Below are 20,154 nucleotides of genomic sequence, written 5' to 3' on the forward strand. Positions count from 1 at the left end.
CCCTGCCACGCTTTATCATCTCTATCCCGAATACAATGTCACCACAAAGGCAGACACGGTCCCAGCCTCAGAGTCCAAGGAGGATGCTACTCCTTAAGCACCGGGGTCAACACACAGCAGAGCAAGGTTTCCTGATGTGTTCACTCCGAAGGGTTGGTCATGGGGCACAGTGGCCCGACTGTGGGGACAAGACTCGATCTAAGCAAATCTGAAGACACATAAGATCCCAGGTGCCACATACGGCTTTCTCTAATCTTATACGAGAAGAGGGTACACATCAGTATTGTCCCGTGGACCTCACGCGCCTTGGAAGGCCCCTATGGTAGCCGTTTGGGGAGGATCCCTTCCCCAAGAGTTTAGTGACTGAAACTGTGCAATTGCAGTCGCTGACTCCCGTGTCCTTTGGGCTCTAGGGGTGTGTTCCAATGAGGGCAGTTGGCTGGGGAGCCCTCCCACCCCCCAAACTTTTCTGGAAAAGTTCCACTGCATTATGTGAGGTCGGTGGACACTTGGTGAGGAATTCACTCACCCCCCAACCCATCCACCCTCATCTGCTGAAGGGGATTTCTAACTCCTGCCACCCCACAGAGCAGCTGGGCTGGCTCTCGACCACACGCTGGCCACGCTCACCCCTGAGCGACGGACACCTGGACGTTATAACACGGCAAAACGGGGTCTTCGGAAAATTCAGATTCCAATAGGTCACCATAGGCCTCGTTGCTGTCATCCTGGTCCTCCGGTCCTGGGGGATTTGCTAAAACATCGTAACCACTTTCATCATCTGGTTCTAACCGGGGGGGCAAACAAGAGAGAGGTCAGTAAGCTGGAGCAAGATTCCAGCTGTTCTCCAAAAAGGACCCTGGAAAAATTCTTTCCCAAGCAAGCCCTGCTCACAGCACCACCCCCACCCCCACCCCCACCCCCACAAGCCCAACTGAAACGAACAAGGCTGCTCACCACACACACAGCTGCCAGAGAACTCCGAAGAGCAACCGGGGTTACCGTCGTCAGGAGCCTGCAGGTTATTTCAACAGTGTGGAGAGAGAGAGAGAGAGAGAGAAACAAGATAACGCCTGCTGGTAAGAGGCAAATGCTGCTGGAGTTCGGGAACATCTCACGCTGGGGCTGGTGTCACCTCCTGACAAGTCCCACTGCACACGCCTCCAGGTATCTGACTGAAACCTCCCCACGCGTCCACCCGCCTTCCTGAGGGACTGCCCGCCTCACCGCCCCAGCCTGCCAAACAAAAGCTAGCCTGGCTAGCTAAGAGTTTTCCAGCCCCCCACCTCGCAAAACTCAAAGTATGTATCTCTTCTTTGACAGACTAACGTTGGGCCGCTTTTCCCAGTAAAGGGTCACTTAGAGTAAACGGGGGGTGGGGGTAGGGGGAACCCAGGTGAAAGGCTGTGAAGTCACCGTCTAGATGCTTGAACAAGACCGTGTCTTGACCTCTGCCGTACCTGTTAAGAACTTCTCCAGAAGTTCGCTGTGGTTCACTTTCTTGATGGTTCTACCTGAGTATGTAGCCAGGGTAGGAACAGCACCGTAGGAGAGGAGCAAGCGGACAATTTCGAGATGATCATTCTTGACAGCATCGTGGAGAGGCCTAGGAGAGGTGCGGGGGACTACACCCGTGCACGCGACGCTTGCTTCTAAGGACACGGGGCAAAATCGAGCGTGTGCGGCCAAGCCTCGTAGGCGCGCTATTTCACCGAGGAGGTGAGTGTACGGTCGCTGCGACAAATTACTCTGTTATTTCAACACATAACCCTTTACGGGACAGGTGAAGGGACCATCTCAGGCCTCATTCTTCAATGCAAATCTCTCTTAATGCATGGCCCAAGGAGGAACTCAGGCCTAGATGAAAACGTTTCCAATGAACTTAAATAGTGACAGACTGTAAGAAGGTAACGTACGGAGGGGTGGGGGGAAGAATCCCAGCATCACGGAAGCAGATACGACAAGCCATTGTTATACCATTACAAACAAAACCCAAAAAGTGCAGTTTGTCAAAGAAACTGGGGGCAAAGTGGAACCTCTCCTGAAACCAACTTGGAGATGAGTGATCAACCCTCTCGCCCAGAAGCAGTCGACAGGCAGGGCGAGTTCTCAGGAGGATACAGAGTCCTCCTGCCCGTGTCCGCTGGGGTCAGGAACACTGTCCGCAGTCCCATCCAGAAAGGATGCGATTTGGAAACCACGAACCACCAAATACCTTACAGTTTTGCTAATGTTATGACCGTCAGGAAAGCCCCAGTGCCCTGCCTCGTGGTGGCATCCCAGGTACAACCAGGAAGATGCTTGGGCTGACTCAGACCTGGGCCTCTGGCCAATAAACCGAGGTCAAGGACAGAGTGGGGGCCAGGCCCGGGGATGTGGGTGGACACGGCAGGTCCTATCAAGCCAGTTGCCACTGGACCTGTCTGTACTCCTGCAACTTTCAACTCACATATATGTTCAAGAGTGAGATTCAACAGACGCTGGTGAAGAGTCCAGGGTCTTAAAAGAGAACACCCCTGATTATTCATGCAGGCTCAACATTTTCAGGGACCTCTGTCCATAAGAGTGTCACAGAGTTTTAAAGTTCTATGTAAATTTGCCAGAAAGATCTGTCCGATTCCATTCTAGAGGACTCCACCACCAGTGTGCTTACATGGCACTCACTCTCCATCTTTCCTTCTGGGGTTCCCCGCACACCCTGAGAACCACTGCCTATGCCCCAGCAGGGCCAGGCCAAGAGCAAGACCGCCACTGACCCGGTTCCATCCTGGGCACTGCAGTTGACATCGGCGCCATATTCAAGGAGGTGTCGTACGATGTTGAGCCAACCTCTTGCACAAGCCTCGTGCAGGGCACAGTAACCCGCGTTGTCGCGGTGGTTCACATCACAAATCTTGTTCTGCAGGCAGTACAAGACCACTTCCTACGGGGAGAGGAGAAGAGAGGAGAGGAGAGGAGATACCATCAGTCAACCATACAGTGAACCTTGTAAGGGTGACCTCCCCATAGCTTGGCGGTGCCCACTTTCAAAGGCATACATCCTTGGGGCCAAAAGCCCACCATAGCGCAGGCAGGCGGCAGGCATCCTGGTCGGGGGTGAGAGTGTGTGAGAAGGGCTTGGAGATGCAGACAGTGTTGTCTAAGGCTCTGCTGCACCAGTGGCCTGGCCATGGGCAAGTTACCCTTGAACTTCTCCAAGCTTCCACAGGGCTGCTGAGAGGACGCATTCGGATAGCGATGAAAGCCCTCAGCCCAGGGGCCGACGTGACCAGTACAGAAGTGTCACAGCTGCTAACATCTTAGATGACACATTGCCAAGCACAGACCATTCTCACTTGATGGGTCTGTTCAGTCAGTGGCAGTGGACGATAACACAAGTTTAGATCAAAGTATGGATGACCAACACTTAAAGAGAGCTTAAATCAGCCAGAGAACATTCCCCAGCTTAGAGAAGCAGGGACACACAGGTCAGCTACATCCTCGCGCCCCCTGTTAAGACCCCAAATCAGAACCTGGGCCTCAGATGCTCTTGTCTGTACGTTAAGTAGAGTTAAAGAGAAGCTCTCTCCCTCCATCCTCGAGGAATGACACAAAATGCCTCCAATAACCCCACCCTCTATTTTGCCTCACTCCACCCTCTCGGGGCAGAATCAGTCTAATATTCTCATATTTACTCAAGTTAATGACAGGAACCTGATACACCACAGGCTGCAACCTCCACATTTCAAGAATCAAATAAAACATTCACCCCCGCCCCCGGAGATGTTCTGTGTCAACACTGTGCATTAGAATCACTGTTATTAACCTTATTTCTTTGGCTTGTTAAAATATTAATATGAACCACTCCCAGTAAGCAGAGCAGGAACTTATTCAATGTTTTATTACCTTAAGAAAGTTTTCAGACACATCGAAAGCATTTGCCACCAGAAAACACATTATACTGTTTATACTGGGTAAGTCGTGCCCAGCAGAGAGCCGTCAGGTTCTGAGAGCTGGGAGTAGGCAGAACGTGCATGTGGCCCAACACATGGTCTGCTGGGTAAGGGGGGATGGGATGGGGTCAGAACAGGCCTCCTTGTGACATCTCTCAGGTAACTCATCTGTTAAACCTAAAACGGGGGTCATTCTAGCCGCCCATAAGTGCGAGATGGGTTCTGTAAAACCTTTTATGCCCTTTGGAGGACACGCCAATCAAAGGTGACCACTCACTTGGGAGCGAACTAGAATGTTCCATTTGCTTACCACGTGAACCTAATGGGGCATGCTGGTAAACCTGGCCATTGGTGCCCTGTTACTTCAGGTCACTGCAGCAGCTCCCTTCCAAAACAAGAGGAGGAAGAGAAAAGGCACGCCCACGAATGCATTTCTCCGTTTACATCCCAACCTGCCAGAAAGCCCACAATCCTCTGGGCTCCCAGGCCACCTGCCCCGAGCCCTGGTATCCAGGATACCGCATGAAGCTGCTGCTCTTTTAGCAGGCCCTCACTAGCCAGACTTGAGTGGACGGCTGCAAGCTAATGAGTTGTGTGCGCCAGCCACGGAGAGGCCCTGTCACGTGGCTCTGGGATCAGGTCTGAACGCCACCAACTGCTGTGCACACATCAATTTACTCAACCCAGGGTTTATTTGCTGTGACAATCATGGCCTTCACCTGGAAACCTTCATCACTACTAGGGCAGATTCAAGGGTACCTAGAAATGAAAGGCCGTCCAAGCTGGTGGGTAAGTCAACTCTCTTCTCCTGGAAGATGGCAGCAAAGGCAGCAGTAGCCCCACGGCCAGGTCAGACTTTTTGCCATGGGCTGTCGTAACTCAACCACGTTGATCCCACTGTTTACACAGTGCTTCTCATTCCCCAGATGAGGACGTCTTCTGTCACCCACAGGAACCCAGGAGCTACCAGGAAAGGAAGGTAGTACTATCCTCATTCAACACTTGGAAACTGAGGCCCAGAGATATTAAACCCCAAGTTCAATTAACATGAAGTACTAGACCTAAAACTCAGGTCTTTGGTACCTGGTCAGCTGGGAAGATTCAAAAGGCCCAAGAGGGCCCCAGTTAGAGGGATGCAATCCAGCTGTGACGAGCACCCCACAGGCCTTCTCTGTTGGGGGTCAAGTGGGCTAACTACACTCTCCTAGCTAAGAGGGTGATGGCCTCTAAATGGATGGCAACCGTCGCCACCAGCACTTTCTCTAACTGAAAGGTGAAGAGGCGGGACGAGTCTGTCGACGCAACACATTCCTTGGTTTATTTTCTCCGCTAGAAATAAACGGGAGTGTCTGAAGGGCAGCCCAGCCATTCCAGAGCAAAGTCAAACTGCTTTTGTCGGACAGCTCTCTGTTCAGCGGCTATAAGCCGAATGCCACTACCCGCAAAATGTAACCATAAAGGCCATAGGCCCGACGTTGTGAGTTAATTAAATGCCTCATTAACTTTTTAAAAAACATGACTTATTCAATTCATAGAAAATTTAACCATCACCGCTAAAGGCACAAGCATGTGGTTGCACACTAGCGTTTTAGCCTAAGAAATAGAAGCCTTTTTCCCAGGAGGGAAAGGTTTGAGGTCTTTGGCCACGCAAGTGATCTATTTAACTCGGATCTGAAGCCAGAGTGTGTTTCTAAACTTCCAGAACCACATTATCATGACATAAAGCTCAGACAGCCTTTATACTGCACATGGTATCTTTGGCTAAGCAGAAGAAAATAACCAAGAATGCTGAAGACAAAACTTCAGGAAAACCCTCCCAAACCACACCCTTATCTGCTTAAGCAAACTGTCCTTCAATTTGAAAAGGTTGAAGCTGCCACATCTCCCAACTGGGCCATCATCCCAACATTTAAAATTCTGCCCAGAGAAATCCCAGAAAGTTGGATTCAAAGTTGAAAGCGTTCATCTACTTGTCACAATGTTCAGCATCAACACTGGTGATGTGTGGAATCTACATATTGAAATTTACATTTGAAGAAAAAAACAAATCCGACCTTAAACATTCCCAAGGCTTCCTGTGCAATCAAAGGCCAGGTAGCCTAAAAAAGGATGGATCAAGTGCCCCTTGGTCCAGGCCTCAGAGCCACCAAACCAAAATGGAAACTGTCTTAGAGGACCAACGAGGGTCTTTTGACCTCTCTGGTCCCAAAGGGAGGCTGCTGGAAATGATGCCAAGTTCACAGGTGGGGCTCGGAGCCCCGCCCTCCACGGCGGGTGCAGCAGCACCCCGCCCCCCCATCTCCAGCATTTGCTGGAAGCGGGAGTCTACTTTCTCAACCCTAACCCAAAAGTTGGGGTTAGGAGTCTCCCCCCCACCTCCAGCGTTTGCTGGAAGCAAGGAGACTATCTTCTCAACCACGGGGGGTCTAGCTCAACACTATGTGCAACATCTGCTCTGTCCTCCTAGGCGCCCGCTCTCAGCTCTTGGGAAACCAACTGGGTGCTCCTTGGACTTCACCTGCAAGTAACTGCGCTAACTACCAGAAAGTGCTCTCTAGCTAATGGAGAGGTCTCCAAGAGACGTGTAGATATAAACAACAGCACATTCAACCCACAACAACAACAACAAAACACCCCAAACTAAGCATAGCCCTAGTGCTTCCAACTTCCCACCCACAGTCATGCCTTAAGGCCAAGGCAGGCACACTTCCAAGGGCTCACGGCACTATGGACCGGGGTGGGGGGACACGACGGGAGACGGGGGACAGGGGCACAGAGCTGGCTGAGGGTGTGGGCGCCAGGGCTCCGGGCCAGCCTGGGTCCTGCCACCCCAGTGCTCAGCCACACCTCCACGCTCAGCCTGCTGAACCGCGTTTTACTGTCACCATTCAACTCCCAGAGGGCTGATGCCAGCACAGAAAAATGCCTTTGCCCTGTGGGCTATTACATCACAATTGCTACTGACAAGTATGGTGGGGGAACTGCACAGGGCATGGAGAGTCATCTGTCTCACAGAGGTTTTGAACTGTCAAAAGGGCAATTCCAGTGTGAGCCAGTCTTGCTGAGGAGCGTGGTGGGCTGTGGAGCACTGCTGGATTGCTACCTGTACGGGTATCAGCTAACCCCTCTGAGGCTCAGTTTCCTCATCCGAGAGTGGGCTAGTACGCGTTACTCCCAAGTGAACATGTTAAAAGGGTGAAAGGAGTTACTACAGATCACACGGGCTTAGGCAGATATCAGCTATCTTTCTATGTTGCTCTAGCAATAGAGGCCATCACTGTCATCAGCCGTGCTGGGTTGGGATACAGCAGTGTGGACAGGGAGTTTTGTGCAAGGCTCAAGCCCTGCTCCCCGCCCATCAGCCCTCGGCTCCCGTGCCCTCTCAGAAAGAGACTGCTCAGGTCTGCCCCACTCCCACCCCTACTCTGCACAGACACTTCCCACCCGCTACCCCACAGGGGCATCACTCTGCCCCAAACAGCACAAGTTAGTAGAGCTAATAACTACTCTCCTACTCTCCTTCTTGCTATTCAGAATCCAAAAGGGCTCATTAAAATTCCCCTGGTCGCCAAGCCCTGGGTTAGGTCAGATTTTATATCAGAGATAAGTGAGCCAGACTGGCCGAAGCAGCCTGCCTGCCTGAACGGGAACGGAACATCAGAGAGGCCTGCCTTTCTTTTCACACCACGACTGAACAAGCCACCAAAGAGCCCGCAGTGTGAGCGGGAGCCAACGCAAACACCCTGCTGGAACACCCAGCCCAGCCCGCCACGTGGAGGGGGCTGGGCTCTGAGACCCGCCCCCCATCCCCAGCCAGTGTGTCCCCCACCCAAGGAGCAGCAGCCGGTGGATCCTGATCCGGGGCACCCACAAGGATGCTCACCTCGTAGCCAAGCCGGGAGGCCTGCTGTAGGAGGGTCTCGCCCGCGTTCTTATTGACAATAAGTCTCCGCGCTTCCGGTGGCATCGGGCGGGACTGGGTGGTCTCTGGAGGGGAGCTTGACCATGTCAGCTGCGAGGCCTGGGAAGCTGGTAACAATTGCTGCAAACAGTCCAAGGCCTTCTGGTCCTGCTTGGCCGGCGAAAGATCATAGCCGGAACTGGGCTCAGGCCGCTTTCAAAATCTCCGGACGGTCACCTATCACGAAACCAGGCAGCGCACACATTTCAGGCTGTCCTTCCTCCACCCGCCTGGTTCGCCTCCTCCCTGAGTTACAAACCTGAGTGGAGGAAAGCACTTTTCCTCCTCTCAGTCTGGGGGAGGCGGGGCGCGAGGAAGGGGTTGCATTTTTACTAGCTGGAAACTTCACCACCACCCAGGAGACACGTCCCCTAGGAAGGGGCAGGGACGTTTTGGGGGGAGGGGTTCAGGAAAAGGAAAGCTTTGTCCCCAGAAGCAGAGAAGCAGGCAGGCGGGATGTGCCTGCATGGGCCCGGGGGGCGGGGGAGAGCCAGGGGCAAGAGGTACCTTGCCATCCGCATTGTCCACCTAGGAGTCCCCTGGCAGCGGCAAGCCCCGCCTGGGCTCCTGAGGGATCAAATGCTTGGTTTTGCACAGTCGCTTCCCGGATGGTTTCTCGCTGTTGTCGGTGTATTTCTGCGGCAGGGGCGAAGGCTGCCAATCCATTTCTTCGTCCATGCACAGCACATCTGTCAGGGGGAGAAGCAGCGGGCGTTACACAGTTGTAGCCGGTGAGGAAAGAAAAGCCCATTGTTAGCACTGATCGTTGGAGCAGCTTCAGTTTTTAAAGATATACCAATTATGTTTTCAAAGCGCTAATATGTTAATCATCCCACATTCAACCGGCAAATAGGCTAACCCACGAAACGCCAAATGGCAAGTCGCTTCAAAGGGCCGCAAGAGAGGGCAGAAGCCAGCCCTTCGTGCGCTCCCGTCCCCACCCGTGGGGGGCCTGGGTGCTCGGGACAGGGCGACTGGGGACAGCCTGAGGCTGGAATGAGGGCACTGACAAGCGCCCGGGGTCACCCAAGACTTCCCTTCCTGCCCAGCCGCGGGCTGGGTGATGAGGAGCAGCCCAGGAAGTCGAGCTCCCGCCTCACTGTCCATTCCATAAGGAAGTGTGCAGGCTGAAAGGACCTCAGGAAGAAAACTCCCCGCTCGCCACACGCTACTCTTGTCAACTTGGATGGCGCTCAGGTCCCCTCCAGGGCCGTTTCCCACAGAGGGCGGGTGATCCACCCTCCAGGAGCGCCCCCCGCCCCGTGCGTATCCTTGTTCATTGTCACTGCATTTAAGGGACTCCTCCAACCAGCTGCTGTTGCTTTTGGCCTCTGCCCTTTTCCTGCCAGGTTTCTCTTCGGAGATGCTATTGCCCTGGGGGGTGACCGCAGGCTGAACCGCCTGGATCACTTCCTTCCTGCCCTGCCGGCCAGGTTTGCTCTCTGCTCCCGCCGTTCTCTAAGGTGCAGCAAGCGGCGCTGCTTTCTGGGATGGAGCCCTGTTAATTCAATGCACACCTCAGGTTGGTCAGCTCACTATAATGTGGCTCTTCTAAGTGGTTAGAGGAACTGTTTGTCATTTCCCTCTCAGGCCAGTCAGCTAATGGAGAAATAACTACAAATTAATGAAGAAGCCCCCCGGGGCGGGGGTGGTGGTGCGGGGAACAAACTGTCTTACACATCACTAACAGGGGTGGGGGAGGGGAGGGGTGTGGTCACTGTGTTGGCTGGAACTTGTCACCAAGTCTCGGGAGGGGGTCTATTTGCCTTTGGCCACCTTTGGGCTCCAGCCCCGCCACCTGGCTTTGGGGGGGTGGGGGGTGGGATGGGGGTGGGGGGTGGGGAGGTGTGAGTGGCTCCCCCCAGGGATCCAGGGTGGGACTGGAACTTTCCACTGCTCCGCTCCAGGACTTCCGTAGGGTGCCCTGCGGGCCCGAAGCCAAACCGAGCTCACCTTTGGAGACCCGTCTCCGCTTGGCTTTCAGCAGAGAGTCCTCCGGGAGCACAGTGGTCTCAGTGTGGTTCCTATTGCCAGACACCTTGCGCTTTCTGTTCAGCCGGAGGGTGGGGCTGCGTGACGCGTCCGGGGCCGCCTGGTCGGCGGGGGACTCTCTGGGGGGCTCCGTGTCCATATCCTCAGGAAGATCACTGTCTTCTGGGGCTTCAAAGCGGTCAGGTTTGCTTCCATCATAACACTCCCCTAGGGGAGGGGAGACAACCCGGAAAGGAGGGAACAAAGGTCACCAGGAGCAGGCAGGACCCCCACGCCCAAGGCAATCTGCTACCAACAGACCACCCCCCTTTGGAGACCAGGGGCCTCACACGCCGGAAGCACAAAACCCTCAGAAAGACGTCCCAAAGGAAGGACAGCTGAACACAACCAGCAAAGAAAGCAGAAAATGAGGCGCGTAGCCCACTCACAATCCATCCTTCAAGGGTCAAGGTGAGGCATCTACACCATCCGTCTATAGGCATGTGAGATCACTCCCTAACTGCTTAACTCTCCAAGGTGGCTTACTTTTAAAGGGGGGGTGAGTGACCTCACAGTAAGATCCAACCAATCAGGGCAGAGCTACAACGGGGGGTGAGTGACCTCACAGTAAGATCCAACCAATCAGGGCAGAGCTACAAATGACTATGGAAACAGCTGCTAGTCAACAAAAAAGGCTGATGTCATCAAGAGACCAAATAGCCCCCAACTGCCATCTACACAGACATAGCACCAATGTTCACTTGGGTCAGCAGGGGCGAGGGTGAAGAAAAAGGGTAGGGAAAGAATGGTGGGAGGCTGGGAAGCTGGGGAGACCAAGGCAAGAGGAGCCTGGCAAAGGGAAAGGAAAGGCTTCCTGGTGCACACACAAGGGTCAAGGGCAATTTCAAAGAACTCAACCAGATTGCTACAAGTCCGTCTGTCCTCTTTCCACACCCGTGGGGGGAAAGCATTTCACTGCCATCGAGGGGCTGCTCCTATTTCCTGTCTAGGAAGAAGGCCCACAGTGACACCAGTCACCCACCTGGCACGTCTCCACGCCTTCCTTCCCAGGCAACAAGCATCTAAGGACATTTCAAAGACAAGACTCCAACCCCCTTCGTGGGGGTGGGGTGGGGGGGTGCGGCGGGCAGGGCTGAAGTACTCACACCTCAGCTCCGCCTGTGTTGCTCCTGCCCCTCTGCTCAATCTAGCATCCACTTAGGGCTTTTCCTCCAATCACCCCAGCCTAACATCACTCCTCACTTTTGCTCTAGCCAAAGAAACAGTTCAACTGCTTTGCTAGTCACATTGTTTCTAACACACAAATAATTCCATAATGATCACTGTGCTGTTAAAGAGTTCCCCGAAGATGACCCTGTGTCCATCACCGGCCGGGGGTGGGGGTGGGTGTATGAGTTTGGTATTTCGTTAACACCTGAGCTAAGCTCCCACAGCCCGTTTTTCTAGATGAAATCATGGACACACCCCTCACATGCTGCTTGCATTCCTCCTCCTCTCCCTAGACCACTTCAAGTATCACTCCCACTTCTGCTCAGCAGGCTGGTCCCCTGATCAGCCTCTCTTGGGAGCATTCCCAGCATTTAATGGCAGCCAGTTGTGGGGATGAACCTCACCCTGGCCTGGGCTAGCCTGACCTGTGTTCTCAAGGGTGGAACACACTTAGCTTTTCTCCAAGGGTATCCCAAGGTGGGAGAGATCCCCATCTAGTCTTGCCGGAATGGTGGAATCACCCCAACCGCGAGGGTCTCCTGCCATGGCAGCAGGAGAAACCCCAAACTCCTGGCCTGTGCTTACGGGTGATGCAGCCCAGGCTACCGCAGGCCCGGTGAAGACGGCGTGCTGCAACTCTCACTCGGGCTGCTCTGTGACCCTCTTAAACACTCGGGCAGGAATGGCGCCGCTTTACAACTCGGCCCCCTTCACTTGTAAAGTGGGAATGTTGGGTTTCCTTGGTGGCGCAGTGGTTGAGAGTCCGCCTGCCGATGCAGGGGACACGGGTTCGTGCCCCGGTCTGGGAAGATCCCACATGCCGCGGAGCGGCTGGGCCCGTGAGCCATGGCCGCTGGGCCTGCGCGTCCGGAGCCTGTGCTCCGCAACGGGAGAGGCCACAACAGTGAGAGGCCCGCATACCGCAAAAAAAAAAAAAAAAAGTGGGAATGTTACTGCTAGCCTCCCTCCAGGGTGGGCTTCATAATCACGGGCCGGGCTCAGCACAGAGAAAGGCTGGAAAAATCCCTTTAACCAAAAGATGCCAAGACTTTCAGACCAGCCTGAATCTCAGGCCTGAAATGTAGGAAATTTTAAGAGGTGAGCCCTGCTGGTTACACCATTGGACTTCTCTGGTCCAATCAGCCTTCCCTAAAAGCTCTGTGGGAGGGGATCCATGGAGGGATGGAAGGGCTACAGTAAGAACCCCCATGTCCAAGTTGAAAGTTTCTTTTTCCAAACTAGGTCCATCCACCCTTCCCCCAACCCCAGAGCCTTTTAGGGCAAAGATCTCAATTCCCCTCAGCTAAGGCCCCCCAAGACCTTACGCTAGTGTGACCTTACCCAGGCCAGTAATAACCCTGAAGGACACCCACCCCGACTGCCCAAGATGCCCATGGCCACCAGCTATGGGGTAGAGGCTCCGTGTCACTTGGAGCTTCTCAAAGACTGTTCTAACCACGACCCACACGAGGATGACCCTTGAGGGCAAAAGAGATGGGGAGATAAATAGATGCACGGGGATCCTAACCATCAGGCTTTGCCATCATTGCTACTTTTGGCCCTTCTAAAAGTGGGAAGCCATGTGCCCTTGGTCACCCAGTCTAAGCAAGATGTGAACGTGGTCCCTGCAGCATGGTCCTATGACTCACAGCACATATATCCCAAATTCATTATGGTTGTACCATAGCATCACCTCACAGAAGCATCACCACAGCAACATTTACAAGTCACTGTGGCAACAAAGCACCCTCACCACTGTTGAGCCATGCCCAGTGAGGCCTAAACAAGGTGAGAGGGTTCTGAGTCGCTGCAAGGCTCCCCAGGATTAAAATCCCCTTCTCTGTAGCTTAACTGTAATAGCACCTCCAGTCAGGGCTAACCTTGTTCAAAGTTACACCCGCTACAGAAGGAGTGCAGGGGATCTCTGTTCCAAAGTAGTTTACAAACGTGCAGGTGCTCAGCTGGAAGAGAAGTTCCCTGAGCAAAGAAGTTTCATGAAGCCCCTTGACTGAGCCTTCCTCCAGCTCCTGGCCAGGCACTGCCACTGAGCAGGACCTAGGCCTGTCCCAGCCAAGTGGTTCGCAAGGGAGATGGTTACTCCAAGTTTGAGAAGGAAGGGACCAATGCCTCCTTGCCCCGCCCCATCTTCAAATGCCACTGAGGGTTCCTAGTGATGAACTTCCAAGTCTGAGGAACCTCCAAACTCATTTGGTGAACTTCCAAAATAAAAATTTCACTCAGCCACCCATGTGATCATAAAGAATAAATGAGTATCTCGGCCACTGTGTTTTCAAGTTAATTCCTTTTTTTAAACAACCCCTAGCAACAAGATGCACCCGCGCCAGGACAACCAGGGCCGTGCAAACAGCACCCACCACCTTAGAAGCTCCTGGGCCCTCCATGGGTAGGGGCTGCCTCAGAAGGGGGAAGGCATCTTGAAGGCGTCCTGGACCCTCTCTGGGACCCATGCCCGCCCCAAATCCCCGCCCCAGCTCCCATGTGCTCACAGCTCGGCTCTCGGCCACACCGACACCCATGAGAAGGACCTGAGCCCATATCAGCTGAAGACGTGATGGCCCAAGAACAAGAAGGCCCGTTCATATCCAGCTGAATGGAATGAACACCTGCTGGGCCTTGGACGTGGAGGCTGCAGTAAGAACAGTGGCCCCTTCAGGTGACCTTTCCTGACCAGCTATTTACAAACCCCACGTCTCTACAAGACAGAGGGTGGGTGGGGAACCCACCTCCATTGCCCCAACCTTTCAAACGGAGCCCCTCACCTTCCCCAACCCTTCTCCTGCCCTCCCATGGTGGCGATTCATGGCTCACTGGGCCACGTCCCGGGTGCTCCAGGAAGAGACCCGTCGGTCGGTCTGAGATTGGAGGCAGGCGGTGGGGGGAGGGGGCTTTCGGAATCATCTGGGGCTCAGGCCCTGCTCCCCATCAGCCACACCGAGTTCTCGTCTCCACGGTCAGCAGGAAAGACTGGGAAGGACGCACACTAACGTCTCTGGGAAGAAGGGTGGGTGAGGCCACTGAGACATGAAGGGCAGCGGCCACCCTGGGTTTGGCCACGTTGCTGGAGAAAAGGGCGAGAAGACTCGAGGCCGGTTAACTGCCCGCTCCCTTCCTCCAGCCTCCCTCACCATCCACCCGCAACAGGCAGATTCCCTCCTCAGAAAAGTGCATCCCCGTGAACTTGGCCTTGCCCACTTTTACCACATCTCTCTGAGAAACTTCCCTAGGAGCTGAGTTATGAGGCCACTCAGGAGGGTAAGGGCTGCGTGTCAGCTGTGAGCACAGGCAAGGAGGGAGGCCTTCTTGCTGCTTCACTCCAGGGTGGCCTGGACCCTCCGTTTTTCATTCCAATCCCGAGGGGGAGGAGCTCGGAATCGTCTACTCCAGGCACATCAAGAGCCCCATCCCTCGGGTAAGGCCGCCACTGACTAGCCCCAGAAATCCCCTTCTACGGGAGCCACGTGGGACACACCGGTCCCGGTGTGGCTTACCCAGAACCCTGGCCACAGGCCTTTGTCTGACCCCAAAGATGAGCTGGGGGAGGGCAGTGCTCCAAGCAGCAGAGAGAAGCACACGCTGCTGCTGACCACAATTTTCCCGAACTGCATCAGGCACCCACGACCTAAGCGTGCGGGCCAACGCCGACCCTACGACTGGGTCCAAGGGCCTGGGCCTCCCAAACGTGCCCACCACCCCCGACTGTCCCGTCTCAGGAGGACTGCACGCCCACCCTGTCCTCGACGTTCACCGAGGTGCCCTCACTCACCATCACCGGTGAGGTTTCTGGGGTCCGGAGCAGGCTGCAGGCCACAGGCCACAAGCACGCACACTGAAGAAAGCGGGAGAAAGACCTCCACTTGCTGCCAACGCATCTCATTAGCCCAGGAAGTCTCGAGGGCAAAGCCCGAAGTCAACCCCAGTGGGGGAGCAGCCGAGGGGACCGCAGAGTGTGACTCGAGGCCAACACGAGCTTTCTCTCCAGTTCGGCCTCCAGAACAGAACACAGCCGTCTGGTGGGAAGAACGGCCTCGCTGATCCCACGGCCTGGGAGCGTGGTGTCAGCTCCTCCTGACTGCAAACGAGCCTCCACAGAACACAATGATGCTCATCTCTCTGGGGCCTTCATCAGCCCTCATCGCACGTGAACGAAACCTCTGCCTCTGGAGGGAGAGTCCGAGTACTCTCCACTCCCTCCCACAGGAGACTGTCACTCTGGAGGGTCTGGCTCTGGCTGCAAGTGTCATCCCACTGCTACCAAAAACCCGTGTCCGTACCTGCTACACAACAGAACACATACCTGCTACGCCGGAGGTCCTGCACTGCCATTCCTCTGCTCTACTGTATCAGACTATTACTAACTACAGGACTAGCATTGCTCCGGAAAAAGGAGACGCGTGCCAGGAAACAGCATTTCATAGGTGCTTCACTCCTGGATGCCGCAACGCTCAAAAGGACAGCCAGCCTTGCAATCCACAGCTGGGAAGGGTGGCCAGAGCAGCCCGTTCTCCGAACAGCCAGCACCCAGACGCTGGGCCGTCGGAAGCGTACTGCTTCCTCTCACCTCCCTCGGCACTGGGAGCGGAACCGCCCCGTTCCCACCGACGTGGTACCACACGCGAGCCGCCTGGGTTCACTTACATCTCTCACTGTCGTTCTGGTCGGCAATGGCCTCCTCCGGGGTGACCGACTTTGGCTTTTTGTCCTGACTTCCTTTCAGCCTTTCCCAGTCAGTGGGGCTGAATTTGCGCACCTCGGAGTCTTTGGTCGTGGGGTGGCCACCTTCTCGCTCTTTCATCTCCAACTCTGAGAAGCGCATCACTGCACGCTACAAAGAGAACGGAGATGGAAAAAAGACACACCTTACCACCAAAGCTATTTCACTGCCCTTACCTTAAAGGAAAGTATCTTCAAAGAAAAGTTTGCCCAAAACCAACCACAATTTATGATACAACTGAGATATTTTAAAATTGAACGATAAAACGTAAGAGTGTCTATGTGTAACTAGTCACACACTCTTTATTCGTAAAGCCATACGTATGTAGAGATATATGTGGTGTGTATATATAGCCATACATACACTGTGGCATACAGACAGACATTCTCTTTCGAAGGTAAATAAAACAAAACAAAAACACAACGCAAAGAAAGCGAAACAAAAACACAACAGAAAAGAAAACAAATGCACAGTGAATAAAGACGACCATGGCCCACAAACTTCCCTTTGTATATTTGGAAATGAAATTTAACTCAAAAGGTTTATGGAAGATTCTAGTAATAAAAATTTGAAGAATTGACCTCACAGTAAGCAGCGGGTAGACATAAAATACTGTCCTCTTGTAATCCTTCCATCTATGTAATTAAAATGGGCACTCAATGGATCATTTAGATAACTTCAGCCATTTTTATAAGCATAAACCAATTTTTTTCTTAACATTGCAAAACAATTTGGCTTTATTTGTGTTTTAATTAAAAGTAAAATATCTTAAGGAAATTCCTATACAACATCTATCATTCACTAGCAAGTTAAATACATACTCTATCCCATTAAGCAAGGTTTGTGTTTTTGTTTTGTTTGTTTGTTTGTTTTTTGGGTGGAAAAAAAAATTGCACGAATCTCACAGACATGCGGCCGCTACACACCTCCACCAAGTATCACGTAAGGCATTCTAAGCAGCGCTTTTAGGTATATTTGTTAACGTACAGTAACGGCAGAGAAATCAAAGCGATTGATAGGTAAATGTCATGCAGTCTTTTAGACATCCTTCGCAATAATTAAAACTTCCGTTATCAGCATTCGAGTGGAGTTCGCTTAAAATCTACAGAATAACTTAAAGTATCCACTTACGTCCCCTTACTGGACACATTTCAAACATTTAAATTATCCTAAGCTTCATTAACCAAATCAGCCCAGTGTCCTGCCCTATCATACCCCCGGCCCCCTCCTCTTCACACATTAAAAAAACCTGACAACTGGTCAGGCTCCTGAAATTCGGGTGGTGGGGGCTCACCTGCAATGCCCGCTCCTCCCGGCTGTGCTGACGGGAGTCTGCGTACAGTCCGGTAGCGACACACTTGAACCGGTCACCCACGTAACCAGCGGAGTTTGCGATTCTCTTTGCCAGCTTAGATGGCTTCGGTTTCAGAACTTTGCCATCGGTTGATCCTGCCTCGTCAGCTCCGTCTTTGGTGTAGGTGGGGGTGACGTCCACACTCGGTGGGGCACTGCCCACGCAAAATGGTTTGGGATCCTCTTGGGTTTTCCCGAACGTGACCGCAGAGCCGTCGCTCCCCAGGGTCGGCTCCAGGAATGCAGTCGAGACCGGCGTCACCAGGTTCTCCTTGTTGGTTACCGCTGGAACATTCTCCTTGCTTAAGCCGGAAACTGGCTGGCCCGGAGCCTGTTTGAAAGTATAGGCTTCGTGGAAGTCACTGATGCACCCCAACTCCTCTCTCAGGGCAATGAAATCCCGGTGTGGCTGTAGGGCCATATTTTACTTTTTTATTTTTTAATATATGTTCACATGTTTCCATAAAGGATCCAAGGTGGCCCATAACATAAGGACACACAATATTAGCTTTAAAAAAACATGGGAAAAAAAAAAAAAAAAGGGAAATCATGATCCTGGAAATGGGTTGCATCCTTTTAAGGGGTGAGAATAACAGAATGAGTGAGCCAAAGATTTGGGAAAGGATCTCACATTTCCAAACGTCCAAATCTTAAAATTGCACCAAGTGGGAATGTAGCTGTGGCAGTATTAACCTGAGAGAGCTCTATGATCGTTGTCTTTACTCATCACTTGGTTGCAAGGTTATAAATGACAGGGTAAGTGAAGGAGGGCAAGTAGACAGATAAGAGTCATTTCCTGATTCTCAAAAGAAGGGGCATCACCTAGGGAAGGGGACTGCAAAATCCTACAGGAATCCTCTTCATATACTAAATTTTCTAGGTGGCAAAAGTATCTCCTTTGACCCTAGCAGCCAGATGGAACTTAGAAAAGTAGTGAAAAGCTACTCAACTGAATGCAAGTCATATGACTAGGAGCATGTCAGTGAAAAGTTCAAGGGAAGATGCTGTGGAAGAGCAGTTCACCTTGTGGTTGAGCGTCCTCAGAACGTGCAATGGGAGGTGCAGTACCTGCTCTGTCTCACAGGGACCCTCCAACCTCTAAACGCATCTTTCCTGGGAAGCTGAATTCAAAAAGTCAATTTTAAAAAAAGATAGGGCTTCCCTGGTGGCGCAGTGGTTGAGAGTCCGCCTGCCGATGCAGGGGACACGGGTTCGTGCCCCGGTCCGGGAAGATCCCACATGCCGCGGAGCGGCTGGGCCCGTGAGCCACGGCCGCCGAGCCTGCGCGTCCGGAGCCTGTGCTCCGCAATGGGAGAGGCCACAACAGTGAGAGGCCCGCGTACCACAATAAATAAATAAATAAATAAATAAATAAATTTTAAAAAGATAAAAGTCTCTAGTAGAGAAATTGTATCAGAGCCTAGTATTAAGAGCTGTAGAGCCACAAGTTTCCCATGATACGGCCTTAGCAGAGGCTGTTAAGGCAGTGACAGAAAATTTGTACCGAGGGAAATAGCAGAAGAGTTTGCCTACAATTCACGAAAATGCTCCCTGCAATTGGCCTGAAGGAAATCAGCAAAATTTGTAACAGCTTGTGTATTTGTATGCGGGATGGAGAACGAGTTTAATTTTTTAATTTCTCTGAATTATCACGTAAGATTCAGAAGATGCTCTCTATGCCTAGAAGCCACCCCACTGGGATAACTATGCCTACGGAGTGCCTTTGCCTATGACTCCTACTTGCTAACAGACTGGCAGCCTGGCCCCAGGGCCTGGTCGCTGCTCCCAGTGCAATGGTGGATATGGTGTCAACAGTTGCAAAATCAAAGCCCCTTACATCCTCTCCATGCCTCGGTCCCACCCCGCACCCCACTCACCATTGATGTTCAGGAAGGGGAAGGTGTCCTGGATGGGAACGTGGTGCTGTGACTGGTCCAGCTCACCTTCCTCATCTTCTTCATCCACACCATTATCTTTCTCATCCCAAGGAGCAGATCCAGTGGATCCTACCCGAGAAACACACACACACACACACAAAGGTCAAAAGTGAGGCGCTCACGTTGCACTGTCATCCCTGCAGCCCACTCCCAGCTCCTCCTACGGAGCCCCAGTGCAAGCTCTCATCCCCTCCCCTATCCAGGAGCTGCAGACCCTACTCCCTTCTCCTAGAAACCTTTTAATTCCTACTCTAAACCCCTTTCTACACATTCGCATCCCTTCTAAGGACCCAAGGAGCACAGCTTCTCTCCTTTATAAGCTTACTGTGAAGACAGACCCTTCCCTCATGGCAGAGCCTCACTAGATTCACTGGAGGTCAAGTCTAAATTATCTGGCTCTTAGTCGGAACTGGCTCAACATTGAGTAAATATAGGGATCAGGTGGTATTCTCCTAGGAAAAATACCATACAAATTAAATGATCACTTACCCATCATTTATAAAGAGAACTTAATAGCCTTCATAATGTCATGGCAATTGATTCTTACAACAGCCTTTGAAATACGCAGGAAAGATGAGAACCCAGATTTTATAGTGGAAGAAGCTGAGGCTCAAAATGTTGAATGACTTGATTCAATGTCCCACAAGTAGTGAAATAGAAAGACCGAGGTTTATAACTCAGACCTTCTAAGTTTTAAGCCCTCCTTCTTCTAAACTACCTGGCCTCTGTTCTCAGTGTTGAGTCCCAAGAGAAGTTATTTTTTATAGAACTCAATACCCCCTCTTCTTTCTAATGCTTTACTGTTCCACTGGGTGGGCAGGAAGACTGTGCTGAGTTTATATCTTTTGTTCTCTGGGTTCTTTCTAGGGACAGCATTTCTTGCTTTATTTACCAGTCTTCAACTTTGTAAGCGAGGCGACTTTCAAGTCGACTATCGCTTTAAGGGTCCAGCCCGGAACCTGGCACACTGTCCACCTTCTCCCCAGCAGCTGGGGCCTCACCTGGGTTAATGATAGAGCCCTGGGGCTGGGGGATGTC

General features: G+C 52.5%; 1 protein-coding gene and 1 pseudogene across 2 annotated transcripts in view; both read right to left on the reverse strand.

The window, feature by feature from the left end:
• Positions 1–20,154, reverse strand: part of LOC308610764 (centrosomal protein of 78 kDa-like) — a 425,259-nt pseudogene that overhangs the window by 32,903 nt on the left and 372,202 nt on the right. The window lies entirely within an intron of this gene.
• Positions 9,874–19,431, reverse strand: LOC308610756 (BCL-6 corepressor-like; the record flags this gene model as incomplete). The annotated part of the gene is made up of 5 exons (XM_081259773.1): positions 19,057–19,431; positions 17,121–17,687; positions 15,751–15,937; positions 9,930–10,092; positions 9,874–9,886 (listed from the first exon to the last, which is right to left on the reverse strand). The coding sequence occupies exons 2-5, from the start codon at positions 17,598–17,600 to the stop codon at positions 9,874–9,876; spliced, it is 843 nt and encodes a 280-aa protein (XP_081115899.1). The 5' UTR covers positions 17,601–17,687; positions 19,057–19,431.

This window comes from Mesoplodon bidens (genome assembly GCF_964165515.1).
Source record: "Mesoplodon bidens genome assembly, contig: HAP1_SCAFFOLD_178, whole genome shotgun sequence".
Taxonomy (NCBI): Eukaryota; Metazoa; Chordata; class Mammalia; order Artiodactyla; family Ziphiidae; genus Mesoplodon; species Mesoplodon bidens.